General features: G+C 43.4%; 1 protein-coding gene across 1 annotated transcript in view; it reads left to right on the plus strand.

Annotated features, from left to right (window-relative positions):
* FRAS1 (Fraser extracellular matrix complex subunit 1) overlaps positions 1–23,916 on the plus strand; it is an 843,167-nt gene extending 819,251 nt beyond the window's left edge. Inside the window, exons 69-74 of the mRNA XM_082266873.1 lie at positions 2,491–2,650; positions 2,724–2,840; positions 7,141–7,307; positions 17,151–17,356; positions 19,116–19,262; positions 23,017–23,916. Coding sequence (XP_082122999.1) covers positions 2,491–2,650; positions 2,724–2,840; positions 7,141–7,307; positions 17,151–17,356; positions 19,116–19,262; positions 23,017–23,604 — 1,385 coding nt within the window. The 3' untranslated portion in view covers positions 23,605–23,916. The remainder of the gene's footprint in view (positions 1–2,490; positions 2,651–2,723; positions 2,841–7,140; positions 7,308–17,150; positions 17,357–19,115; positions 19,263–23,016) is intronic.
* The last annotated feature ends 1,639 nt before the right edge of the window (positions 23,917–25,555 follow it).

A 25,555-nucleotide genomic window follows, 5' to 3' on the forward strand; every position in this document is an offset into this window, starting at 1 on the left:
CCAAATCGGTCAAGCTGACAATGTTACAGGCAGCATAATGTTCTCCACAGCTTTTCCAGATCCTTTCACGTCTGTCACATGTGCTCAGGGTGAACCTGCTCTCATCTGTGAAAAGCACAGGGCGCCAGTGGCGGCCCTGCCATTTCTGGTGCTCAATGGCAAATGCCAATCGAGCTCCATGGTGCCAGGCAGTGAGCACGTGGCCCACCAGAGGACTTCGTACCCTCAGGCCACCCTCATGAAGTCTGTTTCTGATTGTTTGGTCAGAGACATTCACACAAGTGGCCTGCTGGAGGTAATTTTTTAGGGTTCTGGCAGTGCTCATCCTGTTCCTCCTTGCACAAAGGAGCAGATGCTGGTCCTGCTGAAGCATTAAGGACCTTCTACGGCCTTTTCCAGCTCTCCTAGAGTACCTGCCTGCCTCCTAGAATCTCCTTCATGCTCTTGAGACTGTGCTTGGAGACACAACAAACATTCTGGCAGTGGCACATATTGATGTTCCATCCTGGAGGAGTTGGACTGCCTGTGGAATCTCCAGATATCGCCTCATGCTACCAGTAGTTACACTGACCCTAGCCAAATGCAAAATGAGTGAAAAACTCTCAGAAAAGATGAGTAGGGAAAAAAAATGTCATTGGCCGTCACCTGTAAAACCACTTCTGTTTTGGAGGGAGCCTCATTGTTGCCCATCTAGTGCACCTGTTATTAATTTTATTAACACCAAAGCAGCTGAAACTGATAAACAACCCCATCTGCTACTTAACTGACCAGATCAATAGCCTAGAAGTTTAACTCCTTTACGACCGCCCGCCGCAGATGTACAGCGACAGGCAACCGCTCCTGGGCGAATCGCCATACATGTATAGTGCTCGCTCTCGGGAGTCTAGAGGGTGAGTGCGTGCCGCTCATCAACGGGGTAGCCGATGCGCGTGTCAGACGGCTCTGATTGCCGCCTGACACCCGCAATTGTTCCCCGCTGAGAGAGAAGGACTGTCGGCTGTTGTAAATACAGCCGACCGTCCTTCTCCCTGGGATGATTACAGAGCCCATGTGATCCTGCTATATAGGATCACATGTCTCTATGGTCATCTCAGAAGCCACGCCCCCCACAGTTAGAATCACTCCCCTAGGGTCACATTTAACCCTTCGATCACCTATACTGTTAACCCCTTCCCCGCCAGTGTCATTATTACAGTAACAGTGCATATTTTTAGCACTGATTACTGTAGTAATGTCACTGGTCCCTCCAAAAGTGTCAAAAATCCCAGTCAGGGGTCCGATCTGTCCGCCGCAATGTTGCAGTCCCGCAAAAAATCGCAGATCGCCACCATTACTAGTAAAAAAAAAAAAATGACATAAATCTTTCCCATAGTTAGTAGACGCGATAACTTTTGCGCAAACCAATCAAAATACCAAAATTATGTAGCAGAAAGCAAATTGGCCTAAAATGTTAAAACATTTTGATTTTTATATATATATATATATATATTTTTTTTTTGGGAATGTCATATAGCAGAATGTGAAAAATATATTTTTTTTTTTTTCAAAATTGTCGCCCTTTTTTTGTTTATAGCGCAAAAAATTAACATCGCACAGGTGATCCAATACCACCAAAAGAAAGCTCTATTTGTGGGGAAAAAAGGATGTAAATTTTCTTTAGGTACAGCATCGCACAACCGCGCAATTGTCCGCGCGGCCTGGTCAGGAAGGGGTAAAATCTTCCGGGGTTGAAGTGGTTAATTGACTTGATAATATACTATGAAAAGTGTTCCTTTATTTTTTTGAGCAGTGTATAATCCATGGCAGATGGATAGCTTTGCGAACGGATGAGAGACCTGGATTATGGAGAAAGGAAAATAAAAGTATACATTCTGACATTCTGAGTCGGACAATCTTCCAATGGGAAAATATTCACCCAATATGATTACATTGACAAAAACAAAATAAGATTTTGGAAATGATTATTAAAATGTTAATAAAGTTCCTTTAATGGTTACCTACAGTTGAAGCTTAAAACTAGGAATGAACTGATACTGCTAAATATTATGAATAGGTTCACAAAATCATTTTAGGAGTATTTTTAGTTGGATGATGGATGTAAACAACATTACAATAAATAAATTAGTTTTGGTTCAGAGGAAGCTAAAACAGACCCCCCTGGGCAGTGGTTGTCAGTTTTGCCATGCAGGGGAAAAATCTTCCTGACTCCTGGGTAAGTTCTGGTACATTACTGGATCAAAATATTCCCATATTTCCATTTAAGAGAAAAAGGATAATACTTAATATCTATTGTTGTAAGAAAATCATCCAGTCCTTTGTTAAATTCTATGGTCGATGCTGCCATTACTACCACAAGCGAAAAGACACTGAACAATTTACTCAGTCTCAGTGTAACAATATTTTTTCTGTGCTAATGTAAAAATCTTCTTTCTTCCATGCACAACTGATGTCCAAGTATCCTTAGCAAAATATGTTTAATTTTTTCCACAGGTCAGTTTGTTATGGAGCATCACACATTGCCAGAAATAAAATCTCGTATTATTGCACCTGATCATCTGGGTGGCATTGAGTTTGACCTTCAGCACTTGTGGAGCGCCCAGACTTTTGACTCTCCATATCAGTTGTGGAGAGCAACCAGCTCATATAGCAGGTGAGAACAATAGGATAATCTAAATTAGATACAGCTATATGTTATATGCTGTTAACCCTTCATCTGTTTACAGGAAGGACTACTCAGGGGAGTATACCATCTATCTCATCCCTTGCACAGTACAGCCCACCCAGCCTTGGATTGACCCTGGCGATAAACCTTTGGCCTGCACAGCCCATGCTCCTGAAAGGTCAGATCTGAATTACTTAAATATTATCTTATAGAACTTGCTGGAAAATCCTATATTCTTCATGCAGCACTGTGTGTTATGACATTGTATCATAGCTGTAGAGGCTCGTTCAGAGGTTAGCATTTACCTGAGTTTTGAGCCACTTTGAAAGGCACAGTTAAATATCATGTTCAGGATTGTCCAGAGCTTCCGCAGGCAGCAGTTTGGGACTGTTTGAAGAAGGTGCAGTGATTAATATTCTTCAGGGATGCTTTCCATCCCTCTAAAACCTCACTATGGAAACTGTAAGTCTATTTGACCCATAGATCTAAAAGCCACATAAAGATAACGCAGAAAACAAAAATGTTTTATTGTTTAAGTGTATAGCTACGTAAAAAATGTACTCCAACTTCCAGACAAATCCCCTAACTTAGTTCAGCTTTGCACTACCTAAATAGGTCTTAGTGGCCTGGCTATCACTCAGTAGGAATGCTCTGATAACTGCACTTTTCTGTACTGTACATAGAAATATTAACAGATAGGTCAGCCTATTTCTTTGTTTTAAATGACGGCTTTAAATGTTCCTCTCTTAGCTATTCTCCAAGGCCTGTCCCTTTGTTCATTTTTATTTGAGAATCTGTGTTCTGTCAGGTTCTGGTTTGGTTAGTTTGGGAATACAAATTTCTTGTTTGGGATTATTTCCTCAACAGGGAGAACATATTGCCATCTTCTGTAGATATTTATTTTATTTTCAGCATAATACCAGAAGAGCTGGCCCAAGCCATTGTGCTGCCTGGGTCCAAGAATGAAATGCTGCCCCCCCCCCCCCCAAAAAAAAAAAAAAAATTGCGCCCACCAAAAGGCTCCCACATCCATTATTTTATATAATGATAATTAAAACTAAAATTACATTTATCATGAAGTCAGATTTACAGCACCTTGTCTATATCAGTGGCGGCTGGTACTCAAAATTTTTGGGGGGGGCGCAAACAGAAAAATGTAATAGGCATTGCTTTGTAACGCTGTAAAAAATTGCGTGACTTTGAGGTCACAAAAGTGTGAAAGGGGCCTTCAGTAATTAAGGTATAGCGTGCCCCCTTTCAATGCAGAGAGACCAGCCTGCCCCCTTCAATGCAGAGATCATCGTACCCCCTTTCAATGCAGAGATGCCAGCTTGCCCCCTGTCAATGCAGAGATGCCAACGTGCCCCCTTTCAATGCAGAGATGTCAGCGTGCCCCCTTTCAATGCACAGAGACCAGCGTGCCCCCTTTCAATGCACAGATGCCAGCGTGCCCCCTTTCAATGTAGAGATGCCAGCGTGCCCCCTTTAAATGCAGAGATCATCGTGCCCCCTTTCAATGCAGAGATGCCATCATGCCCCCTTTCCATGCAGAGATCATTGTGCCCCCTTTCAATGCAGAGATACCAGCATGCCCCTTTCAATGCACAGAGACCAGCGTGCCCCCTTTCAATGCACAGAGACCAGCATGCCCCCTTTCAATGCACAGAGACCAGCGTGCCCCCTTTCAATGCAGAGATGCCAGCGTGCCCCCTTTCAATGCAGAGATGCCAGCTTGCCCCCTTTCAATGCACAGATGCCAGCGTGCCCCCTTTCAATGCAGAGATGCCAGCGTGCCACCTTTCAATGCAGAGATCATCGTGCCCCCTTTCAATGCAGAGATGCCAGCATGCCCCCTTCCAATGCAGAGATCATTGTGCCCCCTTTCAATGCAGAGATACCAGCGTGCCCCTTTTAATGCACAGAGACCAGCGTGCCCCCTTTCAATGCACAGAGACCAGCGTGCCCCCTTTCAATGCACAGAGACCAGCGATCCCCCTTTCAATGCAGAGATGCCAGCATGCCCCCTTTTAATGCAGAGATGCCAGCGTGCCCCCTTTCAATGCAGAGATGCCAGTGTGCCCCCTTTCATTGAAGAGATCATCTTGCCCCCTTTCAATGCAGAGATACCAGCGTGCCCCTTTCAATGCACAGAGACCAGCGTGCCCCCTTTCAATGCACAGAGACCAGCTTGCCCCCTTTCAATGCAGAGATGCCAGCGTGCCCCCTTTCAATGCAGAGATGCCATCGTGCCCCCTTTCAATGCAGAGATGCCAGCGTGCCCCCTTTCAATGCAGAGATGCCAGCATGCCCCCTTTCAATGCAGAGATGCCAGCGTGCCCTCTTTCAATGCAGAGATGCCAGCGTGCCCCCTTTCAATGCAGAGATGCCAGCATGCCCCCTTTCAATGCAGAGTGACCAGCGTAAACGTGTGCCCCCCCCCCGCGTGAGACCAGTGCACTTACCTCAGCCTTCTCTTCTAGAACGTCCTCTGCTCCTGTGACTCTGGGCAGCCTCAGTGGTCAGCGCTCCTCCATGGACTCGGTGTGAGAGGTGTTGGGCTCTTGCCCCCCGATGCGGTGAAGTCCCCCCCCGGTGTGGTGAAGTCCGGCATGGAGAGGGAGGTGAACCGGCTGCGGACATTCCGGGACTGGTCTGGCTCGGTGTCCAGCGGCGGCTCACGGCTTCTCTTCAGTTCCCCGGCGTGGCGGCGTCTCCTCGAGTCCTCAGTCCTCCCGGCTCCTGCCTCCTCCCCAGCCCATGGCATGGGGTTTGCCTTTCGGCCAATCAGGAAGCGCGTATCGGACCCGCTTCCTGATTAGCCAGGAGATGGATCCATATGACAATAGCAAAATTTTATTCGCAAATTTTTATGTCACACAATGGGTGGGCTCGGGGCGCACTGCTCTGCGCCCCGGGTCCACCCTTTCCTGAAGCCTTTTAGAGGCTCTGGCTCTAATCAGGTGATTTAAAAAAAAAAAAGCCCATTGAACTCCATGCGTCCGGCGCCCTGCATTTAGATTAGGGGGCCGAAGGCATGGATAGGGGAGCGGCGCCCCTGCGCCCCCAACACACCGGCCGCCACTAGTCTATATACAAAATTATATGACATACCACTATGTTACTGCTTCCCCATCTTGGCACCCTAGGGTATCCATGGGAGCGATGTGTGTCAGCACAGTGGCCCCTACCCCTTAGGGCCCATGTGCAGTGAACACGTTGAACCCATGAACAATATTCCACTGGGATAGGGAAGCATAGAGGCGGGCTAGGGCTGTATAGGGGCAGGCTAGGACAGCATCGGGGCAGGCTAGGGTAGTATAGGGGCAGGTTAGGATAGAATTTAGACAGGCTAGGGTAGTATATAGACAGACTAGGGCAGTATAGGGGCAGGCTAGGGTAGGGTAGGGGCGGTCTAGGGTAGTATAAGCGAGGGCTGTTTAGTGATTTTTGAGCATGACAGGTTATGCATCATTTTGCCATCTAGCAGATTAGCAGCCACTACTAGAAAAAATGTCCTGTCACACAGAAATAACTTATACATCTCACCGGCCGCACCCCCCCCCCCCCTCCAGTTCCACCCAATAGAAAGGCAAGCCTCGCAAGCTACACCCGAACATTGGCTGCTGGAAGAGCCGGTTAGGATAGGATCTTTCATTGCTCTCTGTCTCCTGTGGGTACCCCACCACCAGTAACACACACACCTAAGCTCTTCAAGTGTGCATGGGTGTTTAACAGCCAGTGTTAGACTGGGATGTGAGCACCCTCGTGCCTGGCAACCATGAGTATCCATGTTGAGGGCAGCAGGGTGGCCTTTTTACAGGGCAGCGGAGCTGCTACCCCTGGATGACACACAAAACTGCTGGAATAAATCTTGAGCGCCAATTTGCCGCCCCTCTCAAAGTTCCGCCCGAGTCCAATGGACCCATGGAAGGAACAGCCCTGAGTACCAGTGAAAAAAAAAAATAAAGTGTAAGTTTCCCATTGAGGATTAAGACAGCCAAATCATTCTAAACCTTACTCATTAAAATAAACAGTTGTGGCCGAATTTACACCTAAAATTAACCTCATAAAGAGTTTTGCTGTGAATCATGGCTTCACATTTTTCCTCTCACTTTTTCATTTTTCAGGTACATAGTTCATAAACTGTCACTGATTGTGTTCACATAATTCAGTGTGGATTTTAATGTCAGATTTACATCATCCTGGCAAAAAAAGAGGCATTGTGGACTGCAGTGGACCATTTTTTAATAGGAGTAGAACCATTTGTATGATAAGATCTTATTATATAAATGGCTATAAATATACAGTATACCACCTAAAAATGATAAGTTTATTTTAAAGTAGTTTTGGAAGGTGTAAGACGGGGATTTTGGAGAACATTTTTAAAACTGAATCTTCCAATTTTTGAGCTGATCTTATAAGAAAATATAATACTATATGCATAAATAACCAATGTCTTTCAAATTTTGTTGCCTTAGGTTTCTTATTCCCATTGCATTCCAGCAAACCAATCGTCCAGTCCCAGTAGTATATTCATTAAACACTGAATTCCAGCTGTGCAACAATGAAAAGATCTTCTTGATGGACCCAACTAAGACTGAAATGTCCCTGGCTGAGATGGATTATAAAGGGGCCTTCTCCAAAGGTAACAGTGTCTGATATGCAAAGATCATTTTTATGATCAGTGTGTTTAACCACTTAAGGACCAAGCCTATTTCTGACACATGTTGTTTACAATTTAAATCAGAATTTTTTCTAGAAAATTACTTAGAACCCCCAAACAATATATACATTTTTTATTTAGCAAAGACTCTGGAGAATAAAATGGTGGTTGTTGCAATATTTTTTGTCAGGCAGTATTTGCGCAGCGGTCTTTCAAACACAATTTTTTGGAAAAAAATACATTTCACTGAATTTAAAAAAAACTAAAAAGTAAAGTAAGCCCAATTTTTTTTTTATATTGTGAAAGATTATGTCATGCCAAATAAATGTTACGTTTTAAAATTGCGCACACTCGTGGAATGGTGACAAACTATGGTACCTAAAAACCTCCATAGGCGACGTTTTAAAATTTTTTAACAATTACCAGTTTAGGGTTACAGAGGAGGTCTTTTGCTAGAATTATTACTCTCACTCTGGTGAACATGGCGATACCTCACATGTGTGATTTGAAACACTGTTTACACTTGCAGGCGTGACTTACGTATGCGTTTTCTTTGGTGCGAGAGCTCACAGCGACGGGGGCACTTTAAAAATTGTATTTTTCTTTTTTCTATTTATTTTATTTTCAATTTTAACACTGTTTAAAAAAAAAAATCTGATCACTTTTATTGCTTTTACAAGGAATGTAAACATCCATTGTGACAGTAATAGGCAGTGACAGCTGCTCTTTATGGAGGGATCTGAGGTCTAAAAGACCCCGTACCCCTCCTGCTCTTCAAAGTATTCAAAACACCAAAATCTGCATTTTTGATACTAACACTTTTTTTTTAAATCTGCACCATTCCAGCCGAGTAAACCGGAAGTGACGTTGTGACGTCACTTCCTGGTTACTTGATTGAAGACTTGGTGTAATCCGAATCCGGCTTCGTTCAGGACTCTAACCAGCCGGCGGACAGAGCGGCAGAAGGTGGCGGGAGGGGGGGCCTCCCCATTCTGCTTGCTGGGATAACGGCCGAGCACCTGCTGAACCATATCAGTTTTTATCTCCAGAAAACAGCCCGCTGGCTCTAAAAAAATGGTACCAGGGTGATGCCTCTAGCTTTAGGCATCATCCCGGTACAACCACTTCTTCAAGCCGACATACAGATACGTTGGTTTGCGGGAAGTGGTTAACATGCCACTATGCAACATTAATAAAATTATCAAAATGAGTATAATCAAAACAATAAACAAGATTCAAAACATCCAGTAAGGACTCGCTCACCTGGGGCAATTACATGCATGTCCCATTCAGGGCTGTGTTTAGCTGGCATGGGGATGCACAGGTAGTACATCCCCATGCTGGCAGTCCCATTTGTATCTTTTGAGATGCAGCAGCTGGACAGACACGGTTACTGTGCCCCAATATGACATCCGTGAGGGTGCTGGCATGGGGATGCACGCAATATTGTGCATCCCTGTGCCAGCAAAACTGCATTCATGTAATTGCCCCATTTGAACAATGCCATCTTGCTGAACTCAAAGGGACAATTTTTTTACATTATGGGAAATGCTAATATCAGGCATTTATCTTTTTGTACTATAATCTTATTCATAAATATCTCTATTTGAAGGAGAGGGCAATCATCCCAACCAGTTCAGCCATACACACAGGTGATTACACAGAACCTTTAGCAGAATGACATGATCAGTAGTTTGAGGCATTCATCATAAATTCTAAAATGCAAACCAAAATAATTCACACAGCATATAATATCCAACAATCTATTATCTTGACATTTACTGAGAAGAGGTTCCTCACAAGCCACATAATGAACTGGATAGGAAAACTCCTGAATCTAGCAAGCTCCTGAGTTTGATTAATTAATCACACTTTAATGAAAATGCAGTACTCCATCAATTATGTTGTGCAAAAATATGAAATCTTTCTATCCATATAGGCACAGCATGAGGTACAGTATATTGCTTACACTCATGCAAAGCAGTTAAAGTTTCCTTGTGTGTTACATATTTAGATTTTCAATTGTTTCTAAGTAGGACATGTTTGATTTGAACCCATTGGTATGACAGGTTATCGTAGGTTTTATTGCTGGTGGACAAAAGGAAGTCTGAAGCAGCTTATGATTCCAAATGAAGTGAACCTGTCTGAAATCTAGAAATTTCAAACTAAGCATATAATGGTTAGAGGCTACCTTCAGTGAAAACGAAATTTCAAACTATTCATGCAGAGAGGCAGAGATATAGGTAACTTAAATTATATGCAAATCTTATTTATTCCTGTAAATCAAGCTTGGTCCTATCCCTTCTACCTATTAATCCTCCCTGTTAAGCAGTAGAAGATTTGGTTTTATTGGACAGCGTTTCCTATCCTCAAGCCTACCACACTTATCTCACTAACAATGGTTCTACCTGAGTACCTAAGTGGATCTAGGGGTGCTCGGGATCCACGCTGGGGGTGACGCCCAGATGTATCTTACAGTACTTAAAGATGCACTTTCTTTTCGCCTCCTCACCCCTCCGCAACCTTTTCTCTTTCAGTATTCTTTCTTTTTCTTCTAGTTTTAGTAAAGGTTCTCTTCTTGGTTTGTTGGTATAAAAGATAAAACGTTGGGTCCTCCCATGTAGCTGGTACTTGATGATTTATAAAGCTTTGCGTGGCTATGCCCCTTATGAAACTATGGTTACTGTACTGCCTTATCCCCTTTACCAGCTTATTGTTGATTATATCTATTTGCAGACTCTGGGAGTACTAGACATGCCCAAAATCATGTCAATATTGTACACAGGGAGTGTCTAGTACGTCCAGTCCTTCTGCTCTGCTGCCGGGATTTTCCCTGTCCCAGTACAATGCAATTAAGATGTGATCAATCACAGCTGCATTGCAGAGTACACAGAAAAGGATGGCAGAAGGAAATGTATAAAAAATAAATAAATAAAAGCAGTCTGGCAATGTTTATCAACAACATTGCTCAGATGGGAATACATAAAGTTACATTGAAACATTGTAACTTTCTGTTTATTCATTTACAGATCAAAGGGATGAACTTTGATCTGCAAATAAAGAGAGTTAAAAAAGTTTTTTTTTTTTTTTTTTAGATTCATACTTACCTAGGCATGCTGCATCTGTCACCTGGTGCCTCTAGTACTGAGAACTGAGTGATCGAACACCTTTGATTGCTCGGCTCTCATAGCTTCGTAAGCAGAGAGCTGCTGACTATCAGTCAATAGCTCTCTGCTCTGCCCCCTCTTTGCTCACTGGAGTGCTGGACTGTGGAAGGGGCGGAAGCAGCTGGCTCAGGCTGTCAGTGGCTCACTGAGAGGCTGAGCCGGTCCAGGCATGTGGTCTTCAGCCCACTCTCTGCACTCTATCACGAACTGCACTTCTGTGATCCATAGAAGTGCAGCCAAACAAGCTTTGGTTGTACTTTTCCTTTAAAGCAACCTTGACAAGTAAAAAAAAAAAAAAGCTATTTCTCTGTCGTTCATTGAGGGACACAGCTCCTGATTTTCTTAACCATTAGGTTATACGGCCTCCGACAGGAGTAGGACACTAGGCAGAAAAGTCTGGCTACGCCTGTGGGCAGTTCCAGGGGGTATACTCCCTCTCTCTGCTAGATGTACTCAGTTTTTTTCTGCCTAGTCAGGAGTAAGGACCTCTAATCCTGGCAATTTTTTCTTTTTAGATAGATTTTTTTCTTCTGTTTTTTTTCCTGTGAGATCTACAATCAACACCCCAGTCTGGCCAGCGAGCGCACGCAGACCTCACCTCTGCGTTAGGTTGGCCACGACATAGCCCCACTGGATGAGGGCTGGTCTGCGAGTTAAACGCCTTGCGAGGTTGCATACGACCGGGTCTCAGGCCCAAGTCGCAGCGTTCCCCCTGGCTGAAAGCCCCCCATTTCGATAGAGAGGAGCTTCTGTCTGGAGCGGTGCTTGCCTGGTTCCTGGTATGGTAAGTGACTGCTCCCCCCCTCTCCCCTTGGAGGGTTTTGGGGTGGACATGGGCCCCTCCTTGGGACAGTCGGACCCCTGAGTTCCCCTTCTTCCCATTAGGCACCCCCCTCATTAGTCTGGTTGTCCCGTCCCTGTGGGATGTCCATCCCCCCTCCTTTACTGACACTGGGGCTAAGGGGTAGCCTGGGGTTGGGGCAGGGTGCTGTGCTGGCGTTGGGGGTGGGGAGGTTCGCCGCCGGCAACCAGGCGATCAGCTGTGGGGGGTGGGGCCCCTTTCCTGCCTTTCCTGTTTTCTGATGCCTAGGGATCCCTCCTGGGTCCCTGGGATCCTCGTGGTGCCGCTCGGGGCCGCCATTTTCTTGAAGCCTGTGTGCTTAATGCACAGCGGCCATGTTTGTGTAGTCCAGCGGCCATTTTTCGGTGGTTTGCCATTGAAAATAGCGGCGGCCATGACAGTGGAGCCATCTGGACGGCAATTTCGGCAGTGGGAGCCCCCCCTTATCCCCTGGTGCTGACTCCTGGATCTTTTAGTTTCCTGATCGCCATTCGTGCAGTGCAAATTCTCCTGGTTGTTGCAGTGCATTGTTTCTGCAGGGTGGTGAGTCTGGTGAGGATGGATCTCTACTGAGGATGGATTGGTGCTCTGTAGCTGGCAGCCAGGTGGGCTGCCAGAGCGATGGGGGTTGTCCCTCAGCAGTGTTTTACACTTTTTTGTGGGGTCCCCTTGGTGACTCATGGAGTCTTTGAAGCACATCTCCCCTCCTGATCCCCTCTCTGAGGCTTCTGGGTCCCACCCATCCATTGATGCTTTGACGGCGGTCCTGGAGTCCTTGGTGTCCCAGATGGAAGTGGCTTTTGGTGACGGGCTGGCAAAAAGCGCCCCCTTGGGGTCCCTAAGCGAGTTGGTAGGCGATACCCCTATGAGGAGTCCCTTCTTAAGAAGTAGACTATTCCACCGGTGGTGGACCCTCCAGTTTTCAGATTGAACAAGGCAACCATGATTCTGGTTGAAGAGTCCCTGGCCTTTAAGGATCCTGCTCACTGGAAGGCAGAGGCAGTGGCCCGCAATGTGTACACCCTGGCTGGTTCGGCACTGAGGCCGATATTCACCATTGCTCTGGTGTTGCAGACTCTGACCTAATGGGCTAGGCTTTTGCCCCATGACCTGGAGAGGGAGTAGCTGCCCCCTGCCTTTGCTGAGCTGGCAGACCAGCTGGTCCAGGGACTGCAGTTTATCTATGATGTCTCTTTGGATGCGGCTCCCCTAGTGCCTCGGCAGTGGTCCTTCGGAGTGTCTTTTGGCTCAAATGCTGGTCTGCCGACCAGACTGCTATTCCCTTTCAAGGAGATCGCCTGCTTGGTGCTACCCTGGATGACGTCATTGAAGGTTTCACAGGGGGGAAGAGTACCTTTCTTCCACAGACTACTAAGGGCAAGGACCCTCATCGTAGACGCGGGCCCTCCTTCTCGGGCCCTCAGGGTCGACTGACGGGATCAGAGGCCTTCGGCGCTTCCTCTGGAGGATCCAAGAGAACTTGGTCTGGCAGGTCAAGAGCAGGCTTCTCCAGACCCATGGACAAGGCCCCTTCAGCATGAAGGTGCGCCCTTACCCATATCTGGGGTGGGGGGAACGACTCCCCTGGTACAAGTCAAGTGGGTCCACGCTACAAGATCGAGTTTCGTTCTTATCCTCCGGTAACGTTCTTCCTTCCAACGTGCGACTGTCCCCAGTCCGCTTACAGGCTCTTTTTGGGGCGGTGCAAGACCTTTTACTTTAAAGGGCGATGGTCCCTTTTTCGACTTCGGAACGTTTTCACAGGTTTTTACTCAAACCTGTTTACAGTCCTCAGGAAGGAAGGCAATTCCCATTCTGGATCTCAAGGCGGGTGCAGAAGTTCAGAATGGAGTCTTTTCGCACGGTAGTGGCTTCCCTGCATCAGGGGGATTTTTCTTGCCTCCATCGACATCAAGGACGCTTACCTTCACATTCCAATATGTGTCGGTCTCCATCGCTTCCTCTGCTTTGCCGTAGGAGTGGAGCATTCTCAGTTTGTGGCGTTACCCTTTGGTCTCGCTTCTGCTTTTTGGGTCTTCACGAAAGTGTTGGCCCCGGTGCTAGCATTGTTATGCCAATGGGGGATTGCGGTTCTGGGCTACTGGGATGCTCTGGCGGAAAACCTGTAAATCACCATACAAGCTTGAGGGTGTTTGTTTGGATTCTGAATTTTCAGAAGTCTGGTCTGGTTCCGTCCACAAAGTTGGACTATCTGGGTCTGACTCTGGACTCAGCTTAGACAAGGGGTGCTCCTACCTCTGGACAAACTCCAGAAACTGCAGGCTCTAATTCATCTCCTGCTTTCCAGCATATGGTAATCCCTCTGGACTTGCTTGCGGATGCTGGGCCTGATGGTGTCTACCTTCGAGGCAGTTCTGTTTGCACAGTTCTATACAAGGTCCCTGCAAGGGAGATTTTGGCCAAATGGGACAAGAATCCACAGTCTCTGGACAATCAGATCCGGCTAAGCCGGGGAACAACGAGTCTCTGATATGGTGGATTCTTTTGCTCAGGGGATCTGGGCACTGGAAGAGTCCAAACTACTGATCAATGTCTTGGAACTCCGAGCGATCAGACTGTGCCTGGAACATTGGATGGATCATCTTCAGGGATGTCCAGTGCGCATATAATTGGACAATGCCACGGCCTTGGCTTTTGTGAATCACCAGGGGGGCACAAGAACTGTCCTGGCAGCTCTGGAGGTAGCCAGCATTCTAAGGTGGGCAGAACACTTCGTTCCAGCCCTCTCCACCGTACACATTCCTTGGAAGCTTCCTCTCAGGGAGGATCTGCTGTCCCAAGGATCAATCTTCCATCCTGCTTTACAGTCACTGGCTTTGATGGCTTGGCTGTTGAACGCCAGGTGCTAATTAGTCGGTGATTTCAACGCTGTTAAAAGCTAGGAAATCTACTTCTAGGAAGATCTAACATCTTACGTGGAAGACGTACATTGCGTGCTGTGAGCCTCTTGGAGTTCATCCTCGCGTTTTTTTCAGTGGATCGGATCTTCACCTTCCTTCACTGGGGGAGGGTTGAGCAGAAACTGGCCTTGAGTACTATCAAGGGTCAGGTGTTGGCCTTAGCGGCCTTCTTTCAACTGCCCTTGGCCACATACTCCTTGGTGCATACATTTCTTCAGGGAGTTAGGAACTTGATCCCTCCAGTGCGGTCTCTGATGCCGCCTTGGGACCTCAATTTGTTGCTCTCTTGTCTTCCTAAAGCCTCCTTTTGAGAATCTTCGGGAGATTCCCTACTTACGCTGTTCCAGAAGGTGGCATTTTTGGTGTCAGATTTGGTGAGTACCCTGTCGTTCACCTTGGTGGTTCACAGTGATAAGGTGGTTCTTGGCCCCTGTCCATCGTTCCTTCCTCAGATTGTTCTGATTTTCCTTTGAATGAAGACATTGTGTTGCCTTCCCTGTGTCTAATATTCACAAAAAAAAACCTTGTTTGTCCTTAACTACATAACGACCGCCCACCGCAGATATACTGCGGCAGGCAGCCGCTGCTGGGCAAAGTGACGTAGGGGTACGTCACTCGCTCAGCCGCCTGTGGGGGGTCACTCACGAGCTCCTGCTGCAGAGGGAGAAAGACAGACGGCTGATGTAAACACAGCCGTCTGTCATTCTCCCTGATGTAAGCACAGAGGCTATGTGATCCTGCTATGTAGGATCGTATGTCTCTTTTATCACATCACAAGCCACGCTCCCCCCAACAGTTAGAATCACGCCCCTAGGGACACACTTAACCCCTTGATCACCAATAAAGTTAACCCCTTTCCTGCCAATGTCATTTTGACAGTAACAGTGCATATTTATAGCACTGATTACTGTAGTAATGTCACTGGGACTCCCAAAAGTGTCAAAAATGTCAGTCACGGGTCCGATCTGTCCGCCGCAATGTCGCAGTCGCAGTCCCCCAAAAAAATAAATCGCAGATCGCTGCCATTACTAGTAAAAAAAAAAACAATAAAAATTAAATAAATCTTTCCCGTAGTTAGTAAACGCAATAACGTTTGTGCAAACCAAATACGCTTACTGCGATTTTTGTTACCAAAAATATGTAGCAGAAAAAAAATTGGCCTAAAATGTTAAAAAAAATTTGGTTTTTACTTTTTTTTTGAGAATTTAAAAAAAAAAATGTGAAAAATATTGTTATTTTTTCAAAATCGTCGCTGTTTTTTGTTTATAGCGCAAAAAAGAAAAATCGCACAGGTGATCAAATACCACCAAAATAAAGCTCTGTTTTTGGGAAAAAAAGGACATCAATTTTGTTTGGGTACAGTGTCGCGCGACCGCGCAATTTTCCGTTAAAGTCACGCAGTGCCGAATCGCAAAATAGGCCCTGGTCTTTGAGCAGCCAAATCTTCCGGGGCTTAAGTGGTTAATTGAAGTCCACTTGTGGTAAATTCAGTTGATTGAACATGATTTGGAAAGGCACACACCTGTCTATTAAAAGGTCTCACAATTAACAGTGCATGTCAGAGCAAAAACCAAGCCATGAAGTCTAAGGAATTGTCTTTAGACCTCAGAGACAGGATTGTATCGAGGCACAGATCTGGAGAAGGATACAGAAAATTTTCTGCAGCATTGAAGGTCCCAATGAGCACAGTGGCCTCCATCATTCGTAAATGGAATAGGTTTGGAACCACCAGGACTCTTCCTAGAGCTGTTGCCCAGCCAAACTGGGCGATCAGAGAGCAGGGCCTTAGTCACGGAGGCGACCAAGAACTCAATGGTCAATCTGACAGAGCTCCAGCATTTGTCTGTTGAGAGAGGAAAACCTTCTTTGAAGAACAACCTTCTGTGCAGCACTCCACTAATCAGGCCTTTATGGTAGAGTGGCCAGACGGAAGCCACTCCTCAGTAAAAGGCACATGACAGCCACATCGGAGTTTGCCAAAAGGCACCTGAAGGACTCTCAGACCATGAGAAACCAAATTCTCTGGTCTGATGAAACAGAGATTGAACTCTTTGGCATGAATGGCAAGTATCATATGTCTGGAGGAAACCAGGCACCGCTCATCACCTGGCCAATATCATTCCTACAGTGAAGCATGGTGATGGCAGCATCATACTGTGGGGATGTTTTTCTGTGGCAGGAACTGGGAGACTAGTCAGGATCAAGGGAAAGATGAATGCAGCAATATACAGAGACATCCTTGATGAAAACCTGCTCCAGAGCGCTCTGGACCTCAGACTGGGACGAAAGTTCATCTTCCAACAGGAGAATGACCCTAAGCACACGGCCAAGATAACAAAGGAATGGCTATGAGACAACTCTGTGAATGTCCTTGAGTGGCCCAGCCAGAGCCCAAACCTGAACCCGATTAAACATCTCTAGAGAGATCTGAAAATGGCTGTGCACCGTTGCTCCCCATCCAACCTGATGGAGCTTGAGAGGTCCTGCAAAGAAGAATGGGAGAAACTGCCAAAAAATAGGTGTGCCAAGCTTGTAGCATCATACTCAAAAAGACTTCAGGCTGTATTTGGTGCCAAAGGTGCTTCAATAAAGTATTGAGCAAAGGCTGTGAATATTTATATACATGGGATTTTTTTCCTTTTTTATTTTGAATAAATTTGCAAATATTTCAAACAAATTTCTTTCACAATGTCATTATGGGGTATTGTTTGTAGAATTTTGAGGAAAATAATGAATTTAATCAATTTTGGAATACGGCTGTAACATAACAAAATCTGGAAAAAGTGAAGCGATGTGAATACTTTCCGGATGCACTGTATGTAAAAAAAAAATAATAATAATTTAACTTGCAAACCACTGTTTTTCTTTAGTTGTAATTTTGAATATATTGTTGTAGGGCAAACACTATATGGAAGAGTACTGTGGAATCCTGACCAGAACCTCAATTCTGCCTACAAGCTGCAGCTGGAGAAGGTCTACCTTTGCACTGGGAAGGATGGATATGTACCTTTCTTTGACCCAACTGGAACTATTTATAATGAAGGGCCTCAGTATGGTTGTATTCAACCTAATAAAAACTTGAAGCACCGCTTTTTGCTCTTGGTAAGAACAATTACCATAATGGGTTTTGCAGACATCTGATATTATATTATGTTTACTAAGTGATTGTAAAATCTATTTTTTTTCTATTAAAATACCGAACATGTTATACTTACCTCCTCTGTGCATTGGTTTTGCACAGGGCAGCCCCGGTCCTCCTCTTCTCAGGTTCCTGGCTGGAGCTCCTGGCCCCTCCCTCCTGTTGAGGAGAGGGCCCCCATAGCAAGAAGCTTGCTATGGGGGCACCCGAGCTGAGCTGCGGCTCTGTGTATCCATTCAGACGCAGAGCTGCCATTCGGACCCGCCCTCTCTCCTGATTGGCTTACTGGGTTTGAGTGACAGCAGCAGGAGCCAATGGTGCCACTGCTGTGTCTCAGCCAATCAGGAGAGAATCCCAGACGGCTGAGGCACTCGTGGACATCACTGGATAGAGAGGGGCTCAGGTAAGTGTCAAGAGGGCTGAGGGTGGCTGCTACACACAGAAGACTTTTTATCTTAATGCATAGAATGCATTAAGATAAAAAAAAAAACTTCTGACTTTACAATCACTTTAAGCTAGGATGTACATAGGGGAGTAGATACAGTAAGGCTTGTTTATTAAAGCGGGATAAAAATATAGTTATTCCTGCACATATATGGAATATCACAGGTTGTTATTGACAACAGCTCCACTTGACACAGATATAGGGGGGCTTTGCACATAAAGTGGAATTCTAGACATATATTTTAGATAGCATTGGGAAAATTTAACACATCCTGTCACATCCTGTCACACACATACACTGAAGGAAGTAACATGAAATCTCTAAAAAGCAAGGGTAAAGCCCACCTTTGACAGTTATTAACAAGTGTGTCTTCATCTCCTGTTCCAGTGACAATTACTGTTAAGTTCAGGATTTTCCCAATGACAGTAATCACTGGAAAAATAAATGCAGGTAATACCTTCAAATGGAGATCTTGTAGCAATGAATTGCACATGTTTGGAGCTTGTTGTGACTATATGAGAATAGGTAATCTGTCTGTTTATCAATCAATATAATACACATAGCGATTATACTGTCAAGATAGAGCTACTAAAATTCTCCGGAGTAGCTCTAAGCTAATGTAATAATTGCCAGCAAGTGGTTAAAATATATTAGTATCAAATTACAACGAATTGTGTCGAAAAAAAAAAAAAAAAATCTAAGCAAATATCAATTCCCACTCTATCCAACCCATGAAAATTGGAAGTTCCAAACACAAAAATAATCTACTATTTATATGCGCTGGTATTCATTTTTCAGTTAAATTGTTTAAATTAGAGTAAACTGTTGTTAGTATGTCGTTTCCAATGACAATATCAAATAAATGAGCATCCGTCATTTAATGCTACAATCCATATTAAAATGTCATGCATGCTATACTATGTGATTCAGCATAATCCATTCTTTGCTCTGAAGAAGGGTGCGGGTCCCCCGAAAAGCGCCAACCAGTATAGTCATCTATTTGGTCCTATGAGGCTAAACAGCATGCTTCTGGTTTCTGTATTTGAGATATGTAACCAATCCACCTTGGGTTGTGAGTAGAATTTGTATCTTTCACCTTTTACTAAAGTGCTGTAGAGAATGTGCTAGGCATTTGTGCCCTTTTGTTTTCTGTTGTTTATGTAATGGTAGATGCACATTTTCTGTGTGCTTGCAAGTTTTCTTATTTCATGTATGGAGCTTAATAAACAATAGATTTTAATAAACAACTTGTTTCCTATTTACTCTAAATGCTGCAGGATCGAAACCAGCCGGAAGTTACTGATAAATATTTCCACGACGTGCCATTTGAAGCTGGGTTTGCTTCAGATCAACCAGATTTTCATGCTATGGGCGGCATGCCAGGAGTGGATGGGTTCACTATGAAAGTTGATGCCCTGTATAAGGTGTGCTATGGTTGTTATTAATAATAACTTTGCTTCTAGTAAATTTACACATTTGTTAATCAACTTAAAAATAAGATAAACCAACTTTATTCAGAAAACACAGAGCTTAGCAATACAGAAGCATTTATAACATTTATAGCAACACACTTAAATTAACCTTTGTTTAAATGTATCTATAAATAGTGCTGTGGTATGTATGCATTAATTCATAGCAAAATTCTCACATCAAAATTATGAATACAGTTAGGTCATCCAACATGTAATGTACCAGACACACAATGTAGTTTGATAGCAACAATATAGTAGCTGACTGCCACTTTTTCCATATGTTGACACATTTCACAAAAGAAAATCTACTTTTTTATTTTGATTTCAATACCATTATTATTTTAATAAAGGATTTATAAAGCACCACAGTTTGCGCAGATCTTTACAACTTGATATGCATTATACACTTAATTTATGTACACCTGAAGTGATGCTAAATATATTTGCAAAGAAGGCAGCAATGGGTTGCTTCAGGGTACCTTAACCAGTCCTGGACCACCCACCCCATATATACTGCGGCAGGGCGGCCCGGCTGCGCAAAAATTATGTACGTGATTTTGTGCATGAGATGTAGGGGATCGGCCGATCATTCAGCGGAATGACAGAATGGCCGTCTGCCTATGTAAACAAGGCAGACCACTGTTCTGTCAGGGAGGAAAAGAGAGATCTTTTGTTTCAGCCTCCCTCACTATTAGAAAGCACTCCCTAGGAACACACTTAACCCCATTGATCACCCCTGGTTGTAACCACTTCCCTGCCAGTGTCATTTATACAGTAACAGTGCATTTTGTTAGCACTGATCACTGTATTGGTGGCACTGGTGTCACTTAGTGCTCCGCAATGTCCCAGTCCCACTAAAAATCGCTTTAATTTTATTGAGTATGTTTTATAGCAGAAAGTAAAAAATATATATATATTTTTTTCAAAATTGTGGATCTTTTTTTGTTTATAGCTCAAAAAAAAAATGCAGAGGTGATCAAATACCACCAAAAGAAAGCTCTATTTATGGGGAGAAAAAAACATAAATTTTCTTTGGGTACAGCATTGCACGACCACGCAATTGTCAGTTAACCACTTAAGGACCGAAAAGGTTTTACCCCCTTTAATGACCAGGCCATTTTTTTGCAATACGGCACTGTGTTACTTTAACTGATAATTGCGCGGTCGTGCACACCTGTTACCAAATAAAATGGATGTAATTTTTTCTCACAAATAGAGCTTTCTTTTGGTGGTATTTCATCACCTCTGCGGTTTTTATTTTTTGTGCTTTAAACAAAAAAGTGTAACAATTCTGAAAAAAAATATATATATTTTTTTTTACTTTCTGCTATAAAACATTCTCAATATTTTTTTTAATCATTTTAGGCCAATATGTATTTTGCTACACATTTTTGGTAAAAAAAATCCCAATAAGTGTATACTGATTGGTTTGTGCAAAAGTTATCGTGTCTACAAACTATGGGATACATTTATGTCATTTTTAGTTATTTATTTATTTTTTACTAGTAATGGCGGCGATCAGAAATCTTTAGCAGGACTGCGACATTGCGGCGGACAGGTTGGACCCCTAACTGATGTTTTTGACACTTTTGGGGGGCCAGTGACATTACTATAGTAATCAGTGCTAAAAATATGCACTGTTACAGTACTAATGACACTGGCAGGGGAGGGGTTAACACCAGGGGCGATTAAAGGGTTAAATGTGTCCCTAGGGGGTGCTTTCTAACTGTATGGGAGTTGTACTCACTGGATGAACACAGAGACCTGTGTTCCTAAATAGGAGGAACACAGGATGCCTGTGTTCATCACTGACAGAACGGCGGTCTGCAATGTTTACATCGGCAGTCTGACATTCTGTCTCCACCGGGAGCAATTGTTGGTGCCCGGCCGACCCACTGATTGGCTCCCCCTCCGGCCAATCGGTGCGTGCCTCCTTCATTCATGTAACAGAGCAGACCTGCCACAAGTGGTTAAAACAAAGCAGTGCTGTATCGCAAAAAATGGCCTGGTCAGGAAGGGGGTAAAGCCTACCGGAGCTGAAGTGGTTAAAAGGTCAGGGGCGCCCTGGAAGCAAAATGCTAGTCACCCTTAGTCACACCTAAAACACGTGCCTCCAATATATCACTATAGATCCAAAACTCTGACTGATGGACTCACTGACCTATAGTGAAGTCTAATGACAAAGCTTTTCCAGATCTCTAATAGTATGCTTTGGCACCTAGGGTACACTGATGTATTGTTAGCCATTTATCATATTTACAGTTGCCTCCAGTGTGCTTTAATTTAACCACTTGACTAGTGGACACTTTCACCCCCTTCCTGCCCAGGCCAATTTTCAGCGCTGTCACACTTTGAATGACAATTGCGCAGTCATGCAATGCTGTACCCACATGAAATTTTTATCTTTTTTTTTTTCACACAAATAGAGCTTTATTTTGCTAAACAAATGAAAAAATACAGATAGGCAGCACTGATAGGTGACACTGATGGGCACTGATTGGTGGCACTGATGGGCACTGGTAGGCACTGTTGGGACTGCAGTGATAATCAGTGCACAAGTCCCTAACACAAGCTGGTTATCAGTTTTCTTCTTCCCTCCTCACACTGTCAGCATGAGGAGAGAAAAGCCAAAAATTGGCTTGTGTTTACACCTTGTGATCAACTGTCATTGGCTGACAGCTGATCACATAGTAAAGGGCGGCTGTGATCAGCTGAGTCCAAAGAACTTGGCAATAACAGAGTGTGCCGCCTGCAGGCAGCACAATCATGGGGGAACGTCCATGGACACCCTCCTGGCATTGGAAGCCTGCGCTGTAGCCATATATCGGCTATAGCGCGGGCAGCAATCCGTTAAAGAAGGTGTTGAAAACTGTGCAAACACTAAAATTTATGGTAATTAAAAAAGAGAAGTCACCTGTTTACTGCAGTTAGTGACCACACAAAAATCCGCACAATGGACATAACTTACAGTTAGTAGGATGTATCCCTTGTACTGATGCCTGTTCTATTAGGTGAAATTCTCCTCCTTCCATGCATCCTCCACCCCAATCATCAGGTACAGTTTGGGTTATAGAACTGTGGGAGCTGTGACAGGCCTTTATACCCAGCTCTGCCATTCACAGAAGCCATACTACAACTTTTATGAATGTAAAGCGATCTATGAATGGAAGATGGGTGGATGATTTAAAAGTATGCCCCTTTCATTCATAGATCACATTTCAATCAAAGAAGCTGTAGCATGGCTTCTATGGATGGAGGAGCTGGGTGGACATTTTCTGGCACGCTTGATTAGAGTCTGTGACAGCTCCCTAGTTCTGGTAACCAACACCGGACGATTGTGGTAGTGGGGATGGGAGGGGGGGGGACATGGACGGAGGAAGATTTCGCTTATTCAAAAAGGCATCAGCACAAGGCACACATCCTGATGAATGTAAATGATGTCCCTTGTGCTTATTTTTGTGTTTTCTATTTTCATTGCACTTAGGCTTTAATTACTTCTGTGTGTTCCATGAAGTAGCTCTTTAAGCAGCTCCAAAAATATGATATTTTTTTCACCTTCGAGTCAGTGAAATTTGACACAAACAGAACACTCTATACATGCCTTTGTGTATGTGCGCTTACATAAATCACTAATGATGAAGCATTTTTTTTAAAAAAATGTTTATGTCCTGTATGGTTTATTAAAGATTTTTTTTTTTTTTGAAAGGTTGAAACTGGGCATCAGTGGTACCTTCAAGTTATCTACATTATTGGACCAGAGACAATGGCAGGACCCAGAGTGCAGAGATCTCTAACCTATCAGCTGAGACGTGGACGCAGGGATCTAGTAGACAAAAATGGGCAGCTAACACTAGATGATTCTTTGATCTATGACAATGAAGGAGATCAAGTTAAGAATGGCACAAACATGAAGACTTTGAATTTAGAAGTGGAAACAGCGGCTACAGCTGCATCACAAACAGGCGCTTCCATTGGAAGTGCATTTGCAGCCATCATGTTATTGATGCTTGTTTTCTTGTCTGTGTGCCTCATAGTACAGAAATGCAGGAAGATTAAGAAAAAGAAGCCACCTAAGGATGCCACAGAAGAATATCCACTAAACACCAAAGTGGATGCTTCAAGGAAAAATATAGAGCGTGTGGAAAAGAACTTAAACAGACAGCACTGTACTGTAAGGAACGTCAACCTTCTCAGTGAAAGTAAAGATAGCTATGAGGTCAAAGGTGTCAAAATCAAACAGATGAACTTTGAAGTGAAAGTTCACAATAACTTACATGATGGGACAGAAGTTTGATGTTCCATGGGCTAGCACAAAAATATATTTTGATACAAAATATCTGCTCTTTTATACAAATTAAACAAGAGAATGGAGCACCAGTATTTTTCTATTCTTAGTGAAAAGGGAAAGTAATAGAGTGATGAACGGATGTGCAGTATGTACTTTGACTCACAACTGAGCTACCTCGTTACGCCCATGCGTGTGTGAGATATCGGGAAGAATGGGACAAATTTTTTTTTGTCTTTTTTTCCTAGTGATGCACTGCACATATAAAACACTGCCACCAAAGGTCAATCACATGTCATTATATTATACGTAATAGCTTTACCTGCACTATATTCATTTTATAGCAAAAGATCCACCCACGGTACACAGTATTTTATGTTTTTCATTATGTCATTATTTTATACCTTCAAAGTCTTCGTCTCTAGGATGCAAATATTTTACATATGCCATTTTTAAATTTTTTTGTGATACGTTAAAATAATTCAGAAAATATTAATACATCTTTTTATGAAGGTTAATAGGGAAGCCATACTGATATGCTTAATTTAAGTTTCCGGTAGAATATTATTTTAGGGTTAAGAGGACAATCTCCAAGCAAAATCATTGAAGTAACAGAATATAACCTATGTTTTAGCCTTTACACCCCTAACAAAGAAAGTGAACTAAACCCACCAATTTAACGGTTTCCCAAAACAGTAACTTTCTAGGCATACCATGAATGATAACTTATAGTTACTGGTGTGATTATGTTAGCTTTAAACTGAAACATCAAGCAATCAGATGGCTGGTGTCATTGCTGATCCTGTGTGCAAAACCATGGATACTGCAGATCAAACAGAAGCTAATATGGCCATTTGCTTGGCTTTAAAGGATGGGAGGTTTTAGTTCCACTTTAGGTGTATATCTGGGCAAAATAAAAAAACGTGCAGTTCATATCTGCTATACATGCACTATTCCCCATGTTTTGTTTCTTTGAAAATGCTGTACATATAGAAAAATATCCATTGATCTGCCAGAAACCCAGTGATCTGCCAACAAGTTGGCAACTTTCCCGTGCTGGACCCTTTCCTTGTGTTATGGAGATGGGAAGATAGGGAGGAGAGAAGAACAAAGGCAGGACGGCCGGGGATTGAAGTGCAGCAGGGGTACTGGATTTCTGGCAGATCAGCGGTTATTTTTCTATACATGCGTCTTTTTTTAAAGAGACAAAATGTGAAAATGTGCCCATATTACAGAGATGTACTAAATATTTTTTATTTTATTCAGACGTACATTTTAGTGATGACAGACACATATTCTATAGCACTGTGGCTATTTTTGATTCATTTTATAAGTTCAGCATTTATCTAAGGTCTTTATTTATTGTGCTTACTACTGAGCATAGATAGAGAGTGGTAACAGGAAGGATCAGCCTGCAGACTGAAATAGGCTGAATTTGTGATATTCTAGGAGGAATGAAGATTATACACAAAGTGTTCATTTATGAGGTAGAACACCACTGTAATATGTATATGGTTGCCTATAAACCTGCATTATTGTTCTTGTAAATTTTATGGAAATAAGCCTATTTGTTTCTAAAACACTGGAGAAGGCTACACAATTAAAATGAGTTTGCAGAAGCAACATCAATATTTAAAATTACTAATAATTAGTATTTCAAATAAGAAAATGACATATATAATACATTTTCAGTCTACATTTAGACATTGAGACTTCAAACTGCTGTCTACTACTGTAACTTTTATTTTACATTGAAAAATCTTTTTTTTTTTTTCTTTCTTTTTTTATAACATGTAATCAAATCCGCATAGATCAGTGGAGAATGAAGCTCTTTTCAAGCTCTATTAATTAAGCATATTAAAACTCATGATGCTCAAATGAATTGATTATTAGACTCAGTACTGATTGTCTTTCCTCTCCTGTGTAGCTAACATCTAGAAATGGTGGAAAGTCTGTGGAC

The sequence above is a fragment of the Pelophylax lessonae genome (assembly GCF_965119305.1).
Source record: "Pelophylax lessonae genome assembly, chromosome: 1".
In the NCBI taxonomy this organism is placed as follows: Eukaryota; Metazoa; Chordata; class Amphibia; order Anura; family Ranidae; genus Pelophylax; species Pelophylax lessonae.